The sequence below is a fragment of the Diceros bicornis genome, chromosome 5, assembly GCF_020826845.1.
Source record: "Diceros bicornis minor isolate mBicDic1 chromosome 5, mDicBic1.mat.cur, whole genome shotgun sequence".
NCBI lineage: Eukaryota > Metazoa > Chordata > Mammalia > Perissodactyla > Rhinocerotidae > Diceros > Diceros bicornis.
Genome location: NC_080744.1, coordinates 83,274,977 through 83,297,201, shown reverse-complemented (window position 1 = coordinate 83,297,201; position 22,225 = coordinate 83,274,977). Strand labels below are relative to the sequence as shown.

Below are 22,225 nucleotides of genomic sequence, written 5' to 3'. Positions count from 1 at the left end.
CTGGAGGTTAATAGATGCCAAGTTGCCAATTAAGATTCCGAGGCAACTGGCCCCCAAATCTCACAAGGAAATACTGCTGAGTTCCATCTTCCAGGACATCTATTTCCTCTGAGTATTGCAGACGTAATCATAAACACAAGCCAGTTGCAGTGACAACTTCTTCGCTCCAGTGCAAACTCACAGACTCCTGGAAACACTCCCCATGCTGCCAGAAACCCCGCCCCCGTTCGTAACCATAGGAACGGCTCACACGCCGCGAGCCGGAGATTCCCTCTTCCGCCCCCTTCCTAACAAATATTGTTTCCCACTATCTGTCCACATGGGCGCACCGCCTCACCATTGGTCAGTGCCCCAGGACTGTGCCTTACCCCAGCCAATAAGCGGCCTGTGCACGTGCACGCCTGCGTATCCCGATTGGTCACCACTCCCTGATCACGCACTACCTACCTGCGCCAGCCGGTGCGTGAGGGCGCCAATGAAATGACTCAGTGGCCATTTACAACCAATCCGCACGACGCGGGCTCACAGCCGGCCTATGGGCGCGCGCCGGGGGCGGGCTGTCCCGGCCCCTTTCCAGTCCCAGCTGGGTTTGTTAAAGCGACAGGGGCCACCGCGCGCTTGGGCTCCACGGAGCACCGCACAGCGGCCGCGGTGGCCCTTGACTTGCGGCGGGCGCCCGTGACAGCGGCGCCGCTCTGCTCGCGACCCCGGCTCCAGGCCGCTGCCGACCTCCTTGGCGCGGCCGCGTCGCCCAGCGGGATGGGCGGCGAGGCGGGGTCCGCGGCGGCCGTGGGCTCCGAGGGCCGAGTGAAGAGCTTGGGTCTGGTGTTCGAGGACGAGCGCAAGGTCTGCTACTCGAGCGGCGAGACGGTGGCGGGGCACGTGCTGCTGGAGGCCGCCGAGCCGGTGGCCCTGAGCGCGCTGCGTCTGGAGGCCCACGGCCGCGCCACTGCTGCCTGGGGCCCGAGCGCTGGCACCGCAGCCTCGGCCGCCCTCTCCGAGGTGGAGTACCTGAACGTGCGCCTGAGCCTGCGCGAGCCCCCGGCCGGTGAGCGCGGGCCACGGCCCCGGAGCCTCCGCCGGGCCGCGGGAGACTGCGGGGAGCGGCTGGGAGGGGGCGCGCCGGAGGATGCCCACCTGCCAGGTGGGCAGGGGCGGGCTTCCGGGGGGTGAAATCCACGCACGGGGTGGCGGGAGCCTCAGTGTGGTCGCCGGTGACGGGCAGGTAACAATGCTTGGGCCCCTGCCTCACAGCATCGGGGAGATGTGCGCGGTGGGGTGCGTGGTGGGTGCGCACCTCTACCTGCCGCCCCGCCCCTGGCTCGCTTGGGCCTGACCAGCGCCAGGCGTCCCAGGACTTGCTAGGACAGCTCTGGGAGTGAGCCGTTGCCATGGGAACCAGTGATGATCAGTCAGGAACCAAGGATCTGGGGATCTAGGTCCTGTCCCTTATGGCCTGAGGAATGGCGGGCGCAGCCAGAGTCTAGGAGGTTCCATACTTTGGTACCCAGTGTTTTATGGGCCTCCCTTTCTTCCCATCCGGGGCCTACACGTGTTTGGTTCATGATGAGTTAGCAAATCCTGAATCTTGGGAAGAGGGAAGTAGTTACTGAGCGTTAGGAGTTCAAAAGAAGTGTTTCCCTCTTCTGGAGAATGAGATGACTTAAGAATTCTGGCTCTACGTTATATTATTTGGCTTTATTCTTTGTTTTTTTTTTGTTTCCTTTGCATCCTCTTCCTCCCCTCCCCTCCCCCCCATAGGCCTTTAGAGACAATGGGATCTGGGCATGCTAAGAGTTGCTGGAAGAAGGATCACCCTTCCTATCCACTCTTGTGAAGTCCATTTAATAGTGTAGGCTTTTCTAGAAGTGACCATGTGGAGACCCACCACATGTGGTGTTCTATTAGTATTAAGTGAAAAAATTGATTCCATTACTCATGAAAATATTAAGGAGTCTTAGACTTCGTTGAGTTGGTGGAAGCTATTTTGACTTTGCCTCATCAGCATCAGCTTTTATCTATAAAATAGAATAATGGTACAGATGCTCTCTCCTTGGAGAGTAAAATGCGTTGTATCTGTGTTTAACTCTTGCTGTGACTTATGCAAAATCAATAGAAGGTGCAGTTTTGCCTTGTCATACTGTGGAGAAGTAGACTGTCCACCGTTAAGTCCTCAAGGTATGTGAGAATTGAATGATCCCAAAAGTTGTAGTGAGGAAAAACATATTTGGAACCAGAGGTCTCTTTTAGATTAACAAGTGCAGTGTGTTAGATGCCGGTTGTTACCTGCTTTAGTGCCTTTTCATCAGTATGGTTTCCAGGGTCAGCTCCCACATGCCTCCCCCAGTGACACAATACAGATTTTCAAGATGGCGGACTGGAGTAAAGGGCCATGGAAGAGAGAAGTAAATTGGCTTTTTGTCCAGGACTTCAGACTCAGTATCTCTGGGTCCATAACTGCTGAGTAAATAGGTGTAAGATTAATAACAGTTACACCTAGGATTACAAAAAAAAAATTGCTTTGGTAAAATCTGGGCTAACAAATAGTGTTTTGATTTACAAGTCAGATCCTGTTTTTTCATTCTGATGGCATGGAATGTCTAAACCTAGACAATCCGAAAATCTTTAGCTTCTTTTAGAATGTGTCATAACAAATATTGGCAAAAATTATGTTTTACTTTAAAATTATGGTCCATTTTAGTTGATTTTGTTGAGAAAAAAGGTCATTCCTAATATCTGTAGCTTAGAAGCAACTAGCAACTTTACCTACTCTTAGATTCTCGTTTAATTCCAAAACCTAGTTGAGTTTCAGTCACCTGAAGAGATTTTTAGAATTTTTAGTTTTTCAGGAAATGTGGCTGTGGGATTTTCAAAATATCTCCCCAGATAGTTCTTTGGCATTGTTAATGTAACCCAACCACTTGTTATCGCTGTGATTGGTTTTCTTCCTGTTTTAATTGAGGAATTGTGGTAGAGAGAGAAAACAGACCGGAGAATTTGTGTCAGTTCTTGGTCACCCACCAGCAGTATGACCCTGTGCAAGTCCCTCTTCATTCTGGAGCCTCCATCTCTAGCTCTGCAGTGGTCTGACTCATGAGTGCGCTGAGATAGGAGATTTGGCTATAAGTTGGTTAGGGAATGAAACATCTCCCTGTGCCATGCTAGTCCTCAGTGCATAAGGCAGAAGTAATGAGCCGTGAGAACAGAAGCAGAAATGGACACACAATTCAGGTTGTGAACCTTTTTAATTAAAAGTGAATAAATGAAAACAAAGATTTGATTCCAAATACTATAACCCATGTTTATCAACTTTCTCAATTTTTTTTCCTGTTTATGTTTTCAGGTGCTTGAAAGTCTAATTTTAAATGTTATAGTTCCTATGTTGATTTGTATCCTCTGTGAAGAGGAAACTTCATCTCTCTCTTAACTTTCAAGATCCTGGGCAACTCTGCTCTCTACATATGCTTATTATGCCCTGCCTTAGGCTGTTCCCTTCATGTAAACCCCTTTCCAGTCATCTCCATGCCAACCCTCACATCCACTGTGGGCGTGTCCTTAAGTGCAGCCCCCCCCCCCGCCCCGCCCCACGGGCTCCAGCCCTCTGTGGTCAGGACTTGTGCAAGTGTCTAGCCTCCTTTCCTCCCACCTCTCTGAGGATTGAAGTTATTCTTTATATCCACAGTGCCTGACATCTAAGCACTATAAATTTTGAACTCAAATGAAATCCACATTTTTAAAGTACTTTAATTGTCAAATTCAGTAATGTGATGATTACAAATTAGAATTTTCGCTAGCTCTCACGAGCGGTGGGATTGCCTTGAGCCCTTCACCTGGCAGCCATGTAGTGGAGAGGCTTCCCTGGCTGCCAGTGCTGCAGCACTGCTCGGACACTGCTGAGGCTCACAGGGCAGCTTCTGGGCACACCTGAGCCCCAGGGATTCGCTCTGTCACAGTCATGTAACATGGCCTCACGTCCCTGTGACTTGTTTATTTTGCCTCCGAAGTCACCCAGCTATGGACTACTTTTATTTGAATGACCTTCTAAGTGGCAAATACTTTGTTTTAACAATATGTTACACATTGAAAATTGGGATAGATTCAGAAGACTTAATGGGCCAGTAATGCATTCCTGTTTTCTACAAGTGCAAGGTTGAAATGTTACCTGAATTATGGTCTTAGAACTCTAGGATTTAAGTGATTTCTGCCTTTTAAAAAATTTTTAAGTGAATGGATAGAGTAGAAATCTTCATTTTCATATTCAAGTGACCAGGAAAATCTCAGAGAAAGTTCTCAGTCTGTGCTGCCCTTTCTTCATCTTGATCATCCCACCCTTGGTGAGAGAATTTGTTCTAAACTTGAATCTGTGAGCATAAAATGAAGAGAAAGTTTATAAGTATCTCTGGAGAGCCACCCGACCGACACTGACAGCCCTGGCATTGGCTTTGGGTCTGAATGATACAGATTTGCTCCGTGTGTTCATCAGCTCCGGCAGTGCCTCTGGCCTTGTGTGGTTTGTCCACACCTTGCATCTTGGCCTTCTCACAATCAGGAATCAGCCTCTGCGTGAAATAAAATGGAGCTGGTTGACCCAGAGCAGCAGAAGGGAGTCATGGCCATGCTTGGTAAAGTCTGCTCTAGAACCCAAGTTAACCAACAAGATACCCTCTTAATCAGTAGAGCGTGAGTGTAAATACATGACTCTTGTTTCATAACTTGCCCTGTTGGTTTGGCTGTTTAGTATTATACTCAGTATTCATGATATTCCAAGTAAATCTTTCACCTCCTTTTCCATCTCTGACCAAAGAATACATAGTCTCATTTTTGTGGTATACCCAAAATAAATAGATCTATTTTTTTCTAAATTAGTTGTAGGTCCAATTTAATATTGGTATCTCATGTTACTATAATAGTATGCTGATACACGTATGTATATATACGTGTGTGTATACATATATATGTATATGGGAACTCTGGACTCGGACACATAAGGGTAATTACTTATGTAATTGGTCTATTTGAAGATAGAAGCACTATATATATATGTTTTGAAATTGATTAAACTTCTTACAGATGAATTCAAATTTTAATTCTCTAAATCTTGGTTTAATGAATTCTTTGGAGTATACTGGATGTTATAGCCAGGAAAACCTCCTTTTAAAAAAATCTGATTTAGGTTGTGAAAATTCTTGATTAGTATTAACCCTAGTTAAAATAAAAATGTTTTTTGTTTTAGGTGAAAGCATCCTGTTATTACAGCCTGGAAAACATGAATTTCCCTTTAGCTTTCAACTTCCATCTGAGTAAGTGAAACTATGTAACTTTTGTGATTTTCTTTCCCTGCAACCTGTGCATCCCTGTGTATGGGTACCAAGTCTTTCTGACACTCGAGTGTGCATGCTTATCCTGATCAGCCTCTCAATATACTTACCCTGCTCACACTCCTTTTCTTTTAACCAAAACCAACATTTTAAGGGCTTTGCCCGGTTTTGTATAACTGAAAAATAAACTTATCAGTTAATCTTTTTGATTTATTTCAGACCTTTGGTAACCTCATTCACTGGGAAATATGGAAGTATTCAGTACTGTGTGAGAGCAGTTTTGGAACGACCCAAGGTACCTGATCAGAGTGTGAAGCGGGAACTCCAGGTTGTAAGTCACATCGATGTCAACACACCAGCATTATTAGTAAGTTCTTTCTTCCTCACTTCCTCATTCCCTTCATCAGTGGTATCTACATTTAGCCAGTTTTAGTGGTAGTCTGTCCTGTCACTTTCTGATATACTCTTGTAACCCATAGGCATTCACTATAAATATGTGACTCTAGGTTGGGCAAATTACAAATTGAGTGTGTTAATACTATTGATTATGTCCCTGTTGTTCAGGGCTTCTTTTGCCAAAAAGTTATACGGGCTTGAAATGCATTAATAAGCCTTAATAATAATAATGCACACACAGAGAGTGGTTACTTTTACCAGAGCGGCCACATTCAAGGGGCTTGGTATTCTAAACTCTGCAATAATAGCAGGTTGAGGAACAGTAATTATGGAAGAGTATTAATCATGCTCAGCCTGTTATTGAGGCCCAGGCCATTATGCTATGTATCCTTCCATTCTGCATGTCATTTTCTAACATTAAGTAAGTGCATGCAGCTGCTACAGAGAGCCTTTCACTTATCATCTCCTTATGACAGATTTGGCCACATTAAAGCATTGAACTTCTAATAATCACCAGAAAAACTGTAGACTGATAAGAAGGATTAGGCTATAAGTAACAACAGAATAGGCAAGATGGGAGCTAATGAGCTAGATTCTTTTATCTAAACCCATATTAGCAAAATAATATAAAATTATACCTTATGCTTTCATGATAGCTACTAGGACCTAATGGTTCTTCATTTAAATATGAATGATTTTTTTACTTCATAGAAAATACGGGGATAATTTAAACTTTCCACCATGATACTATGTTACAAAGATGTATTTTTAGTATTGGAGGTTTCTTCTTCTAGCCACTGTTTCTAAAAATAAGGAAAAAAACAGGAGCTAAAAGTTGTTTAACTCTCTTTTCACATGAAAATGAAATAGCATTTACTCTAATGTTCCCCTTTAGACTGTGAAAATATAACAAATAAACCCTAGTTGCACGGTCTGTTATGGCCAAAATCATAAAAGAGCCAGCACCCAGCTGACCTGGCTTATAATTACGACTTATCATCCACTTAAAACCTTTTTTGAAAATTGATAATGCTAAGTGTCTTGTATTTTTAAAAAACTACTTAGAACTGGGAAGTTAACTATTTATAAATTATTTATGGACATGGTGGCAAATGATTTAAGAGATTTTATTTTTTACCAGAAAGAGATACTATTTATTCTTTACTATTCTTTCCATAATTAAAAAAAAAATTTAGAACTTTGAGTTTTACAATAAGCTTTTGGTTTGTACATCTCATAAACTGAGCATTTTAAATCTTGATCATTTGTCTTGATACTGTAGAACAGAAAATGGAGTGGTGTGTTCAATAACCTTTCAGATCCGTTACACTGGGTGTGTTGTTGTGCTGCCATTACACAACTAGAAATCATCGTAAGTTAAGGACTCCTGAAATTTCTGCCTAATAATACATTTTGAGTTAAGGAAAAAAGGCTGTTTGCTTGTTCCACATTTTAAATGCCAAAACAAATAGAACATTCTGATTATTGACTTTTATACCATTTCTCCTTGTACTTGATCTACACATAAAGTCCTAAAAAAAAAAAAAGTTTTATCATGTTAACAGTTTTTGATTGCTTTTTTAAGGGATGCTATATCGTTTCCTAGAAATATAATGACTATAGGGTAAAATAGGATGGTGTTAACCTAATTTGAATCTGAAAGTTCACCTTAGTTTTCCTACAAAGGGAATGATTTTTAATGCTTGTGTTTTGGTAAGTATTTTGTCTATGTCACATGAGGATAAGAAAGGTTGATTTGTTTTTTGGAAGATATTTCTTTACAACTGTTTAATGAAAAATGACATAATTTTAAGTTCTGAAAATTTTTTAGACTGATTTAATTAAAGTCGTTTTACTATTTGAAATTTTCAAGACCCCTGTATTGAAAACTCAAGAGAAAATGGTTGGCTGTTGGATTTTCACTTCTGGTCCAGTCTCACTGAGTGCCAAAATTGAAAGGAAGGGATACTGTAATGGTAAGCAAAATGTTTGCAAGTCCAAATGGAAGATTCACTCATTTCTATTAGCTAATTTTAAGTGATTTTAAATAGTGTGTTTTGTAATTTAAGAAGTATATACTATTTTAAAACATGAATAATAAAATTTTTTCTCTTTAATGTAAATAATTGATATTTAAATGTTTTTAAATGGATGAGTAGATTCTAATAAAACTCCTGGTATTTCTGACTTCACTCCTGTTACTTTAGTAATAAAGACTAAAACTAGAAGAGTGGGAAAATGCCAGAATTTTATTTTAATGTTGCAAAAGAATGTCCAGACCAGTGTTGCTCAGAAGAGAGCTCTTGTAGTTACTGTTAGGCATTCTGATTCCATGCTAGGAATACAAATACGTGGGCTAGAATATAGAACATTAAGAGTCTCCACAGTCAGATTGATATCTGAACGACCGTTTGTGAAGGGCCCAATTCTGTACAGAGGATTGAGCCCCACCCCAGGCTTCTGGCTTGTTGGAAGTGAATGTGGTATGGAATGGTATGATGGTGGATGTATAATGCAGATATAAAACTTAACTACTCCATTCATTGTTTTATTTGTGCCTTAACATCAGTTCCTTAAAAGTAAAGGCTTTGTTCTCCTGTTGAGCAGATTTTAATTTATAGGCACTAATGAGTTTGTTAGTGATCTTTTGTACTTAACATATTACTCAATCCTTTGTTGTATGTCTTAATTTTTGTAGATACTGGTCATTTACATATCTTTAGAAGCGGTAACTTAATATTGCTGTATTAGAAAAGTGAATAATGCAATACTTAGAAAACAATATCTACCACAACCTGCAGTGAATTTTTATTTCTCTCAGATTCACAATATAAGTTTTCTATCAGGGTTCTCAATTTGTTAAAGTTATGTTGCAACATTTCAGCTTTAGTTGTAACGGCTCTATTTCAGTGTGTTGAGAACTTGCTGATAAGTCTCTGAAGGTGTTTTGTTTTCTTTTTAGGAGAAGCTATTCCAATCTATGCAGAAATAGAGAATTGTTCCTCTCGTTTAATTGTTCCTAAAGCTGCCATTTTCCAAACCCAGACGTATTTGGCTAGTGGGAAAATAAAGACCATCCGGCACATGGTTGCCAATGTGCGAGGCAACCACATTGCTTCTGGGAGCACCGACATATGGAATGGGAAGACTCTAAAAATTCCACCTGTTACTCCCTCCATCCTGGATTGCTGCATTATCAGAGTGGACTATTCCTTAGCTGTAAGCAGAGTTCTTTTTAAAAAGTTAAAAATATGTAGAATGGAGCAATAACTGGTGCCATGTGACTGTGAATATGTACATTTTCTACCTAGAAAAATGTCATTTTATATCAGCAGTAGAACAGATTGTGGAATATATGAAGATTGGCCTTTGTTTTTAATCAAAAACTGTCCTCCTAAAGAATTTAATTAAATAACATGAAAGAATTAAGGTTCCTTAAGGGGTGCTTGCTATATTGAAGACATACTTAATTTTCTATAGATATTAGGTAAGCCTTGCTCACTTACAATGAAGTATGTTAAGGCCACAATTCCCCATCACAGAGCATTCACTATATTTTGTGTGATCTTCATTTGGTTTGTTTTTCGTTCTTTTGGTCAGGCCAGTTTAAAATTATGTTGGAGGTGGTGGCAGGCAACAAAGGCATTTGTTTCTATGAAAAAGTAAATCGGGATGTCTACAATGAGGTTTAACTTATATCTTTGCCTCTCTCTCTCTTTTTCTTGCATGTTAGGTGTATATTCACATTCCTGGTGCTAAAAAATTGATGCTCGAGTTGCCCTTAGTGATTGGTACAATTCCATATAACGGTTTTGGCAGCAGAAACTCCAGCGTTGCCAGCCAGTTCAGTATGGATATGAGCTGGTTGACACTGACTCTGCCAGAACAGCCTGAAGGTAAAATGTTTTGAGGTTCTTTCAGAATGAAGTTTTACACGTACAATACCTAAGAATTGGACGTGTAAGATAATAAGTGCTAAATGATAACTACTACTGCCACTACAACTATTCTTACTCTTCTTATTTTTTAAAATCATAAAACATTATTCTTGAAAGGGACTGAGAGAGTTTAGCTTATCCAGGACACAAAGCTGCCAGTGGCAGATCCAGGAATAAAATCTACATCTCCTGATTCTGAGTTATAATAGTAAAACAATGAAATCTTCCTCACGGGAAAAAAAAAAAAAAATGAATAGAGTGTTAGGTATTTTCTGTAGCATGTGTCAATGATATTTTTTTTACCTAGACTATAACACACATCTCAAGAGTAAAATGTTATCAATGTTAGTTGTAGTTTAATAAAAGCAGAATCTAGTAAATATTTTTCTATTGTAATGAGCACAAAAACTTGCTGATTAGAGGGAAAAGTAGCATTGTTTTATCTTCAAATTTAGCTAAATTTATTGTTTTTGTAAGAGTTCAGAAGAGATTAATGTAACTAGTTTTTACACGGATTTCCTTCTCAACTCCATTTTTGTTTCAGCACCACCAAATTACGCAGACGTGGTGTCAGAGGAAGAATTCTCTAGACACGTCCCTCCTTACCCTCAGCCTCCTAACTGTGGGGAAGAAGCATGCTGTCCCATGTTTGCCTCCTGCATGCAGGAGTTCCGGTTTCAGCCTCCACCTCTTTATTCAGAGGTAAACAAAGCAAAAGAAAATTAGAGTTCTCTTGTGCTGTTTGTAAATAAGCTTGTCTAAGTGTCTGTTGCTGATTCTTAAGTAGTAGGAGATACATGTAAAAATTTTTTATTTTACCGTGATGGTAGATTATCGTTCATTACCACACTTGGCAGTATTTTCCTTGTGATTTGTAGCATGCATGTGGAGTACCGTGGATTGCCTTGAAGGTGTTTTATGTGGCCGTGGAACACGGAGAACTTAAGCAGCCTACTGGGACTTCTTAATAATCCCGGGTTCTAAGCAACTTGGCTTACAGCCATCATATAATAAGGAACAGATACTCGAATCATTTTAAAGAATGCTATAGTAGTAATCTCAGTCTGTTCTTTTTTGCAGGTTGATCCACATCCTAGTGATGTAGAAGAGACCCAGCCTGTTTCCTTCATTCTCTAAACATATTTCGGAAATCACTGTGTTCATCTTCAAATTGGAATGTTGGTTCTTTCCCCCTGCCTTTTGGGGGAAGGAAGCGGGATGATTAACTTAAGAACATAAATGAACCTCAAGACCAAAGGTGATAGAAATTAAAGAACATGGGAACTTTCCAGTGGGCCAAAAGGATTGTTGCACATGTTTATGATATGGCCATATGTCCCCTTTAAATAATGGGATGAAGATGTGAAAAGTCACAGAATGTAATGGAAGTCCTGATGGTGATAGAGTAAGTGAAGTAGTATGGGGTGCCTGCGCTGACGCAAGAGAGAGGGATCTGTGTAAATAGTGGAAACACTATGGGAGTATACCTTTAAAAAGATTTTTCAGAGTGGAACGAAAGTATCTTAAGCTTAAGGCAGTACAGACTCGGGAAGAGACTTGATTTTCGAGAATGTAGCAGCACAAGTGTGTGCATGAATAGGAAAGTGGCCTACTCCGAATACGAAGTGAGACCCTCAGGTGTCAGGGTCTGCATGATTTCTCACCATATTCCATAGGACTGAAGTCCTTGAAAGAATCCTTTCCCGAGATCATGGTCTTATAAGGTCCTAATGAAGTAATACAGTTTTCACTCTTCCAGTAGTAGTATAAAATGTAGTTTATAAATTGGCTATACAGCATTATGAAACCAAGAAAGAGTCCCTTGAAAGACTTGTCAGTTCAAAGCGGAAAGATGAATTTCAATATGAAAACACATGTTGAAAGCTGTAATTTTTACTCCCTTTAAGTACTGTACCAGGATAAATGTTTGATTTTCCTCATGTTTTATTTACCTAGGAGCATATTAGAAAAAGAAGGGGATAAGAAAAAGGTTGCATCCTCAGGATGCCTTGATAACTACACAGAAAAAAACAACAAAAAAAAGCTTTTTCTTAGCCTACCTCTAGTGGGGTTATCTGATATGTTTTACAACTCTAAGCCTGATAAGTCTTCTTGGGAATTTCTGCTAATTTGTAGTACAGTCTTATCTCACCTGTCACTAGATGAAACTGAACTAAGGGAACAGTCTGTAAGGTTAGCATTAGATGGAAGTTAATGTATTGTATGTGAAAGGGTATTTCAAAATAGATGCAAAATCAGAAGCGGCTAGAAATACCATTTTAAAAAAAGACATAAACTTAATTCCTATTATCAAGAGACTTAAGTTTACTGATGGCTTTCACCGCATTATACATTGTTATTCCAATTCTTTAGTAATTCTATTTAAACTGTGATTTTGTTTATTGTTTTGGTGAAATATTTTATTATCTTTTAACCTCAGGATATTCAGACCAACAGGATTGTGTTGCTGCTAAAAGTCTGAGCAGTGTTTTTACTGTCCCCCTCTCCCCTCTATTCATGGTCACAGGTTCACTTGCTTTTCCTTTAATCTGTTGGTTTCCTGAGCTGAGAGCATTTCTGGACACTAAGTGGAAGGGAGGTAGGGAGTCCCACAATAGAGATTTTGGACCAGCTGAGTACTTTGGTTTTCTCCATGTTCTAAGGGTTTGATCTAGAAACCCTGGTGCTTCCAATACTGTACTTCATTCAACAGAACGATTAATTTTTCTTTCAATCAGTATATTCAGTTAGAAATAGAAAAGTTCTTCTAAGGTTAAATTTTGTATTTAAAAATTAGTTGGCCATTTGATCAGGGATTTTTCTACAAACATTAGGTAAATGTATGCTTTTCCCCCTTCTGGACGTACCTTTCTTCTCTGTAATCATGTAAGCATCGTAAGCATTTCTTTTGTTGTAAGCCACTGTTTAAAATCGCAGTGCAAAACTTAGACCAATAATTGTGGTACTGAAATTGTCACAAAACGTTACTCCCTGCTTTGGTTTTTTATTTTGCTTTGTTTTTTATGTGTTTTTAGATAGGTGTGTGTATTTAAGTGCTGTCTACACAGTTTTATTTTTACTTTAAAAAAGATCATCTTCAACTCTTTCTTGACTTCTAAGTCATAGTTTACATGCCGTGTCAAGACGTAGTCCATCTCCGTGATACTGAAACAAATGATATGGAGGGAGAGAAGCTTTCATTATTTGGCTCCGTGTGGAAAGGCAACTACTTAATGGAATCCTTCCCTGGGATTGTTTTACCACCTGTATTAGAGAAATCATGAAGTGCACCCACAGAAGTGAAGGAAAGCTGCTTTTGTAGCATATAAGAGAATAGCTAAAAAGTATGATTTGCCTTGAATTGATATTGGTGTATCTGACCTTAAACAGTCAGATATGAAACTGCATACCTTTTTATAATCAAGAAATGATTTTATGAATGTAGAAAATTCTACATTGGAACAGAGAATACTTGAAAATGAAGATAAAAATTTAGCTGCTGTATTTGCTTGTATATTCCCCTCTTGTTTAGTTTGCAAAGAAACCGTGGCCTTAGAATTTTCTTTTTGATGCAAAAAGTTTGAAATTGAAAATGTGCAGCTTTTGGCACATGAAATCCTTCCATGGGCAGAACTTTACTTATGTTTTTGTTTTGCACAATAAGAAATTCAATAGGCAGGGGTTATGTTTTTGATAAGTTAACTATGAAAACTTTTTTATTTTTGTTATTAAGAATGTAACAATTTAACCCACAGGGAAAAAAAATATTGTATTTTGTACTCTTGTTTGAACCCTATGGGTTCCTTTTGTTAATAAAATGATTACACTGATGCTGTGAGTTGCTGATTTTGTTTTTGTTTTGTTTTTTATGGGGGTTTTTTTGGGAAGACTATGACTTAAATTGTTACAGACTTAAGGGAAATCAGTACAAAACAAGATGTTACTGCTGTTGTGATCCGTTTGTGTATGTGTGTTATCACCCAGCCAGGCACAGCCAGGCACCGCACAGGGGTTTCCGAGCCTGTTTTTATGGTGGGCACAGTTTCCCCAAGGTAATTAGTTTTTAGCATTCCATGAAGAAAAGTAGTTGAGATGAGTAAATAAGCTTGAGCCGTATTGGTCATTTAGAGAGCATTATCTTCGTTTATTCCCAAATGATAATAGCCACTTTTTCAAGCTTCTTAACTTTTCGTGTTTGGCCAGAATCTCTCCAGGATTGATTTAGTGGTTTGATGGGCAGTCAGTGTTCCCATACTGGGAGACACTGACCTAAGTAAATCTCCTCTTTCTACGTAAATACTCAAATGGATAAAAGCCATGTGTTTTGTACAAGGAATATGTAATGGTATGTCATCTCAAGAAAGCTGTCCGGACTCTCTGTTCTGGAAAATTATCAACCTTAGCTAAGTGGTAAAAATTAGCCCAGGTAATTTACTTTCCAAGTGTTTATAATGTGAGATGTTGTTAAATAATAGGTTTTTTTGCATCCACATTTGCAATCAATGTAAATGGAGATATTTGTCTCACGCGATAAATATTGAGGCAAAATTTATAACATCACCATTAAAGGTGCTGTGGTTTATATTGTACAGTTGTGGATTATAAAATTTAGAACGAGGCACAGGACATTCCAAAGAATCTAGGACAAAGCCCTCATGTTACAAATAAGGATACCAAAACTTAGAGGTGTAACCTGGAAATTTGACCTATAGAATATAGGTTCTCTGTAGGACCCCTGCTCACTCTAAAATTTCCTGATAACTACAACTCTAACAGAGGTTATGGAAACAGTAATTGCTTTAAATTACACAGTGTAAGACTTACAGACCTGGATACTAAGCATACGTATGCTAAATCAAGAGTCTTCAGTGTTTATATCTAAAAGCCCTGCTTCCCAAAAGGATACCAGTCTTTGACTAAATTGCTTCATAAGTATGTTTAATTAGTAGCTGGAATCCTTTCTTCAGCAGAAGCATTTGTTTCTAACTTTATATTTTGAAATAATTACAGACTCACAAGAAGTTGCAATAATAGTACAGAGAGATCTTATGTACCCATCAACCAGTCTCCCCCAAAGGTAACATCTTACATAACTGAAATACACCAAAATCGGGAAATTGACATTGACACAATACATACAATTAGCTGGAGTTTAGGCCTTGGATTTCACCAGTCTTTGAATGGGCTCATTGTTCTGTGTATGTTTTTGTGTATAATTCTATGACATTTTATCACATGTCTAGGTTCACATCACCACCACAATCACGATAAAGCACTGCCCCATCACCACAAAGAAACTCCCTTGGGCTGCCTCTTTGCAGTCACATCCTCTCTTCGCTAACCCCTGATTGCTCTGTTCTCTATCGCTATAATTTGTCATTTTGAGAATGCTAGATACATGGAGTCATTCAGTATGTACCTTTTCAATTGGTTTTTTCACTCCTCATGTAAGATCCCTGCAAGTGGTGTGTCTCAATAGTTTGTGCTTTTATGTTTCAGCTGAGACATTTTAAAAGAAAGAAATTGGCTATTATTTACAATTTCATTTTGCAATTTGCAAAGAGAATGTCTAACATTTATGTGCACAAGGTACCTTTGTAAATATTTTGACTTGGAATTTGAGAACTACCTTTTATGTAGAAAATACATAAATGCAGGTTTATACAAACTTCTAGGGGCTCATTTTTAGCTTGCCAATGTACTTGCAGTATTTTGCCTTTAAATAGGAAGCTATTGCATTATAAATGAGCAAGATACACCTGTGATGAAAGTATAACCCAAGGAGAAATTATCTTGGACTATGCATCTTAGCTTCTGAATCTGGTAAGTTAGTGTAAATTACGCAGGAAAGAAACTGCATTTGCCTCGTGTTTTTGTATTAAATTTTGTTTGTTTTTGTTTTCTTTTTTCCTGTCTCTTTAATCTCTTCTTTCCAGTCCTGCTTCTTAATATCTGAGATGAAAAGCCCGTTTGGAAGCTAAGAAAAATTAACTATAAAATACACCCTTATTCTTAATGAAACAGTATTATAAAACAGGGACTGACTTGTTAAGACTATTAAATTTTTCTAGACAGGAGAACTATTTTATAGAAGCCATTACATGCTAACCCACAGAGCTTTTCCCTAGAACAAGGCGTGAATCTGTTGGTGATGGAAAGAAGCAGCAAAACAGAAATACACGGCGGAAGGAGTGAGGGTGGATGAAAAGTGGTGACTAGTGCCAATTTCCAGAATGTCACGACAACTGAATTAACAATGAACTGTTTCTTTGGTGGAGCTGTTTCTGTGTTCACTGATGGGAGATTTCATCCCTGCTCACATTTTCAAAGAACCAAGATGTCTGGCATGGACAGGAAGAGACATGCTTAAGGCAACATCTCCTAGTGAAAACATAGGTGCTTCCCTTATACTTGCAAACCCCCTCCAATACACACACACACGCATGTGTACACACACACACGTGAACATATGCATGCATGCATGTACAGGTATGCACACAAGCACACATGCACAGGTGCATGAACATGTGTGCATGCACAGACACATTCTCTCTTACCCTTTCATCTACACTCTTTACCTTCAAACCTGGCTCTATTTTATTCAGGTAAGAATGTAGGTTCTGTTACAAAGGATAGAAACAGACAATGGGTTCCTACTTCCACAGGAATTTGCTAGAAGAGAAGCCATTTTCCACCAGCTTCATACCTATATTCCCCCAGATAGTACAAGACTAGTAGAGGTATCAGGGAAATATTAAATGAGTAAACTGAGGGCAGTAGATGCCAGGAATTTATCTTTTCCCTAAAAAGGAAAAGTTACTGCATGATACAATAGTCGTTCCCCCACCCTGCCCCTAGCCCTGTATCTCTTTAATGACTAAAGGACATAAAGTGTTCCAAAACAAAATAACAATAACAGTCCTCATACATAGAGTATTTACTATGCTCTTTACATGTACAAACTCACTTTACCATAACAGAAAGATGCCCATGTTTTTTCATTTTATCTTTTAATCTTAGGTGCCAGAATTCATCTGAGAGTACACATGATAAGCATTCAATATATGATGTCTTATTTGTATTAGCTATCACTGCAAATATTCAGACTTGCCTGGACTGGTTTATTGAGTTGATTCAAGTAACCTATAAAGATTTATGGTCTCTAGTTAATTAGCTTACTTCATAATACAGCACGTGCACACGCGCACACACACACACATATACAAATGCTGTTTCTTGACTGGAGACTTCACCCCACAGGCAAGATAGCTCATCAAAAATTGCATGAGAGGGCACATTATCATCACTAATTCATCCTGCAGCTAGAACACAAAGCATGAGCCTTATTTTTGATAGTTGATATACTGGTAGGCAGTAAACAGATAGGGGGTAAGGAGGCTTTCAGCAAAACAATTCCATGTTCCATACGCACCCTCAATCATTGCAGTACAGGAAGTTGAAAGCAGAACCCTAATGTTTTTTGTTTGTTTGTTTGTTTATTTTATTTTTGTGAGGAAAATCAGCCCTGAGCTAACATCCATGCCAATCCTCCTCTTTTTTTTCCTGAGGAAGACTGGCCCTGGGCTAACATCCGTGCCCATCTTCCTCCACTTTACATGGGACGCGGTCACAGCGTGGCCGGAGAAGCGGTGGGTTGGTGCGCTCCGGGATCCGAACCCGGGCCACCAGCAGCGGAGCGCGCGCACTTAACCACTACGCCACAGGGCAGGCCCCAGCAGAATCCTAATGTTGAAATATAATAGTCCATGGCATAATTAAGAAGGGTCTAGCAGCCCATGTGAGTACATATAAGAAACTACGCTGAATGTTCACTATCTGAGAACGTCACTAAAGACCAGTTTTAGTAGCTCCAAGAGAACTGAGATTATAGAAAAACACCTAAGCACTATTACAATTTCTTTCTCCTGCTTGATTAAAACAAGTTTAAGAAGTATGTGTATGCATATACATAGGAGGAGTACAATAGTAAGCAAAAGTCTCTAGTTTCTTCTATTTTCCTTAGGACAGGAAAAAAAAAGATTCCTGGTAAACCTCTTAAGAGAACCTACTTCTACCGAGGTGGATTTAAAAGCAAATCTCAATGTTTGTTTGTCCATCCTTCATTCAATATCTGGCCCTTTTTAGATAAATGCAGAATGCTGAGTTCCAGGGAAAGCTGTAGCTACAAATACCTGCTTTTATCTTATCTGACATAACAAAAAGCCTTGGTAATGTCAAAAGATAACTTATCTCAAACATACACGGCTGTAAACACCAACAGCTGTTCCTCTAAGAGAGTGGCAGTATCACATCAGATAAATGTGATGTTTTTAAGAAAATTAATTTCATTGTACTGGAAGTCATTTTAAATCAACCAGCTCCAGAATTGTCCTCCCAGAAACAAAACAAAATAATTCCCTCTGCCAATGGGAAGATGCATCAAAGGGTGTCTACACTGAGCAGGGCGATTTCTGATGCTCTCAGACTTGCTCCTGATCACAATACAGGATCTCACAGGGAAGAACTGAGTTGGTGGGAGCCAGGCAACCTGCATAGTAACCTCCTTCTTTCTCCAGCCACACCCAGCCATTGATTCCAGTCTTTGATCCCTCAGAATTAGCCTGACTGGTTCCAAGATAAATAGTCCCTCGGCAGACTCCGAGGCACACTCCGGTGGAAGCTGGATTGTGTCTCATTGTCCCAAGTCCAGTCTGAGTCTGGGCACTTGAGCCCCCACCTTGCTCAGCCATTGCCTCTCGCTGGCTGTGTGACTCACACGGAGGCCGGGGCACGTGCTGGGAGGGAGCCCTTCCCCAGAGAGAAGCCTTCGTTGCTGAGACCTAGAACCTCGACTCCAACACCAGGATCCTCCAGGGAGAGGAAGGTACAAGAAACTCCTCAAACCAAGAAATAAATCAGAAATGGCTGCCATCAGCAAAAATGAAGGCTCATATATCAAGTGAGTTCACTAAGAGGAAATTGTCTTTCTTGGTGGGTATTGTTTTTGCACCCGATTTTTGTGAAGGAAGTTTATACCTTAAGAACCAGATAATCCTGAAGCTGGAGCCTCTCTTCCTACCCAGCTGGGGCCTTGGTGCCCTGCCCAGCGACTGCCTACCCTCATCCAGGGGAAAAAAATTGTCCCATTTGCCCAGGACTTTCCCCAAGCCCCGGGACCCCTTCAATCCCAAACTGGCACAGCTGGCCACCTACTCAATCCCCACACACATTGGCTGTGGGCTGTCAATGAGTCACTGTCACCTGCCTCTGAGCCTCCAGCACCAAACTCCTCCTGCTGTCACCCAACAGCCCCCAAGTGGAGTATTTTCCTGAAATGAACAAGGACACACGACTGGGGCCTGGAATGCTCAGGCCCCTTTGGCCATTGGGATTTGGAGTGGGATCCCCATGGAGGCCAACCTTATACTAGGCCAGTCTCCACCTCCCCCCATCCCAATGGCCTTTCCTTCCCCATTCTGCTGTGGAGGCCCCAGCCTGCCCAGGGCCAGCCCACAGGGCTCTCAGGGACCAGGGCCTGGCTCTGGACCACAGGTGACACCTCTGCACACTATTTCCTCCCAGGCTTTGAGCTCTGTGTACAAACGTACATGGTCAGAGGCCACAACAGTGCCGTCTCAGGCTGTCTTCTTTTGCCATGTCTCTCTCTCTCTCTTTCTCTTTCTCTCTCTCTCTCGCCTTCACAGAAACAAGGAACTGATTTCTCAAGAGCTGTGGGGTCCCTTTCTTCCTCTTGCAGCTCTTTCAACAATGACCTGGGTCCAGTGTGAGCTGGGCCCCTCTTGATGTGTAATTACTGTGCTGGGTAATTACCAGGCTCGGATGGTATGCTTATGCATATGAGGAACAACCAACCACAAAGTCCTATGACACAACTACGCTCAAAGTGTGTCTGGAGCTCCTCTCTTGAACTTGCCCTCAGAGTCCGTGTTATAGTCTTCTTAATATCTTCACTGGTGAAGAGTCTTTATCCTTTGAGATTGGAATTGATGCTTTAAGACTGTCCAAAGGCCATGAAGAAACAAGCCTGGAGAGTAAAACCTAATGCTGGGCTGGGGTGGCACTGATTAAACCAGCCAAAGCAGAGGTGAGGGACAGCAGTGAGATGAGGGACAGCAGTGAGCAAGATGTTCTTCTGGGGTTTGACCAGCTGGGTCTGAAGAAAATTTCCAAATGTCTGATATGTAGTACATTATTCATACTTCTCCTTACCTGGGTATTCCCAGGTACCATCAGCCTGGGAGGTGAATTGGGCCCCATTAAAAATAAAATCCCCTTTTCACTGACTCTCACCCTGATTTTCTTTTGAAAAATCTCAGCTTCTTGACAAATCCCTCTCCTACTCCCAAGAATTTCTGGAAGGCCCCTGAGTAAGTCCAGCCCACTCCCCCTGGCATCACCTCTAACACACTGAAGGCTTCCTAGACCCAGACTGAGGTTGGTTTTTACCAAGTGGAGAAGAACTATTCCTGCCATTTTGTACTTTGTTTTGTGAGAAGCTCCCCCAAAAATAACTTCTTGAGTCCCAACCTATTGCTGAGTTCTTAGTGAAACTGCTGTTTTAGTTTCTTTATTTGCAGATTTCCCTCTCCCTAAGACTCAAGTGTGCAACCTTGGGACTGCACTGCTGGCAAAGTCGTACTCCTCAGAACCTCGACTCCCTTCTGAAGACTAAAGCTCTGAGACAGAGCCAGATCTGTCTTCCCAAGAATCCTCTTACCTTAGGATGGGTCTTTCTCTGCCCCCAGAAGTTCCCAACCATTTCCCAGGTATCTACACCCTCCAGTGAGCTCCGACTCAGAGTCAAGCCGGGGCCCCTCCATCAGCACCACGATGGGCAGAGACATGGGAAAAGCAGGGCGAGCCAGAGCACGACTGTAGGAGGGACCCAATATGCAGCCCCCAGAGAGGACACCTGCCCCACACAACCCAATGGCCCCTTTGAATGAGAGACTGGGCAAGGGGACACACCAGGCTATGATTAGATTTCCATGAACATGTCTGTCTGAAACACCCAAATCCCATAAGTAGGCAAGGGCCAGAGGACTGATATATCTTTCAGAGGAGGAAGAGCTTTGGAGCATGTGGGTCACTTCCTGGTGAGGGCAGGTCCAGGGGTCCCCAGGCCACTAAGGGAAAACACAAGGTCACTTGCCTAGGTGTCAATAGGAAGGAACTGGGCACTAATGTTCCCACAAGCTTACTTTGCACTTCATCTCTGTTCTCACTGCCCATTCCACAGCGGTCTGGGCTCAGTCGAGAAGCATCTAGTCCCCAGCTTGGACAGAACTATGTTAGGAAAGCGGCACTTGTAATAAATCCGGTTGATGTAACGTTTTCCTATCTCCTTGTCACCCATTTGGTTGGGGTTGAGGGGCTCAACCTCTCAAATGAGCTCCTCCTATAAAAGCCCTCCATTTGTGCTTAGCACAGACTTGGAAGCCCAGGGAATTTTTATATTTATTAGAGAGAAACAAGCATCCATTCTGCCTGTTTCCATTAACACAGACTTGCAATTAATGTGTTTGGTTCAAAAGCCTTCCAACATTTGTACATCCATTTGCACGTTTAAATGGCTCCGTATAACAGTCAAGCAGGTGGTTAACTATATGTATATTAAATTCATAGAGAAACTGGTAATTTCCAATTATAATTGTCAGTTCACAGTTTACATGATAAGAATTTTTTGAATAGACCCATTAGCTGATTTAGTTAGGCAGGGTTCTTATAAATCATGGTTTATTTGCTTACTCTACTTATAAAAGAGGAATTTTCAGCGTTCTCACATGAATCAATAAATATTTACTTTGGTCTTTATTCTGCCCAAATGCCAAGTTTGACAGTGGATGAAATATCTTTGGGTTTTCTTAAACAGCTGTTTGAATGCGGCTGTTTTATTAGTTGTTTTGTTTAGTATTATTACTCAGATAATGGTTTAAAAGTTTTATTCATTTGTTATTAATTTGTTTTTTATAAATAAAGTCAAAATCGGGCTGAATCGCAGTTCCTTGTAATTTTACAATGTTTTGTCCTTTCCTGGTAATGTGTTTTGACAATAGAAACTTCCAAGCCAATGAAAAGCTGTCCCATTTTTCTAAATGATATCCTTTACAGCAAAACTCTGAAATATATAGCACTAACTTACGCATAATAAAATTTGATGATTTTGTCACCACGGATAATATTTCTCTTTCGTAGTCAACAGAAATAATTTAAAAGCCTCTCATTTGGCTTTTACAGCACAACAGGCAACGTGAGACACCAGATCTCTGGGGAAGAATACAGAACTGGTGTCGAGAAGCCGAACACCGTTCTGAAAAATACCTTCAACATCCCCAACCCTCTGATTCCCTCAAGTCATTCCTGGATTTCTCCTTTAAAATGTGATCAGGCAGGAACTTCCCATCCCTAAGGCATGTAAAGAGGGCTAGCGGAGGATTTTCAGGCAGTTCCAAAAACTTGGAACCCTAAACGACCTCCTTCTAGTTCACTGCATCTGTAATTGGTGCTGCTACCAGCTTCAGTGTTCTTCTACTCAGTCCCTCAATCCTCTCC

The 22,225-nt window shown here is 40.9% G+C and overlaps 1 protein-coding gene across 1 annotated transcript; it reads left to right on the top strand.

The window, feature by feature from the left end:
• Positions 1 to 708: 708 nt before the first annotated feature.
• Positions 709 to 13,483, top strand: ARRDC4 (arrestin domain containing 4). Its single transcript, XM_058542369.1, has 8 exons — positions 709 to 1,048; positions 5,234 to 5,300; positions 5,538 to 5,685; positions 7,588 to 7,690; positions 8,677 to 8,933; positions 9,448 to 9,610; positions 10,197 to 10,354; positions 10,733 to 13,483. Exons 1-8 carry the CDS (start codon positions 760 to 762, stop codon positions 10,787 to 10,789), a joined length of 1,242 nt encoding a protein of 413 aa, XP_058398352.1. The 5' UTR covers positions 709 to 759; the 3' UTR covers positions 10,790 to 13,483.
• The last annotated feature ends 8,742 nt before the right edge of the window (positions 13,484 to 22,225 follow it).

What these genes read in the sequence shown, in the direction of transcription:
- ARRDC4 (XM_058542369.1), top strand. Translation starts at nt 760, where the DNA reads ATGGGCGGCGAGGCGGGGTCCGCGGCGGCCGTGGGCTCCGAGGGCCGA. An exon ending in CCTGCGCGAGCCCCCGGCCG is followed by an intron (nt 1,049 to 5,233) that starts GTGAGCGCGGGC and finishes TTTTTGTTTTAG; the next exon opens with GTGAAAGCATCCTGTTATTA. An exon ending in AAGGAAGGGATACTGTAATG is followed by an intron (nt 7,691 to 8,676) that starts GTAAGCAAAATG and finishes TTTTCTTTTTAG; the next exon opens with GAGAAGCTATTCCAATCTAT.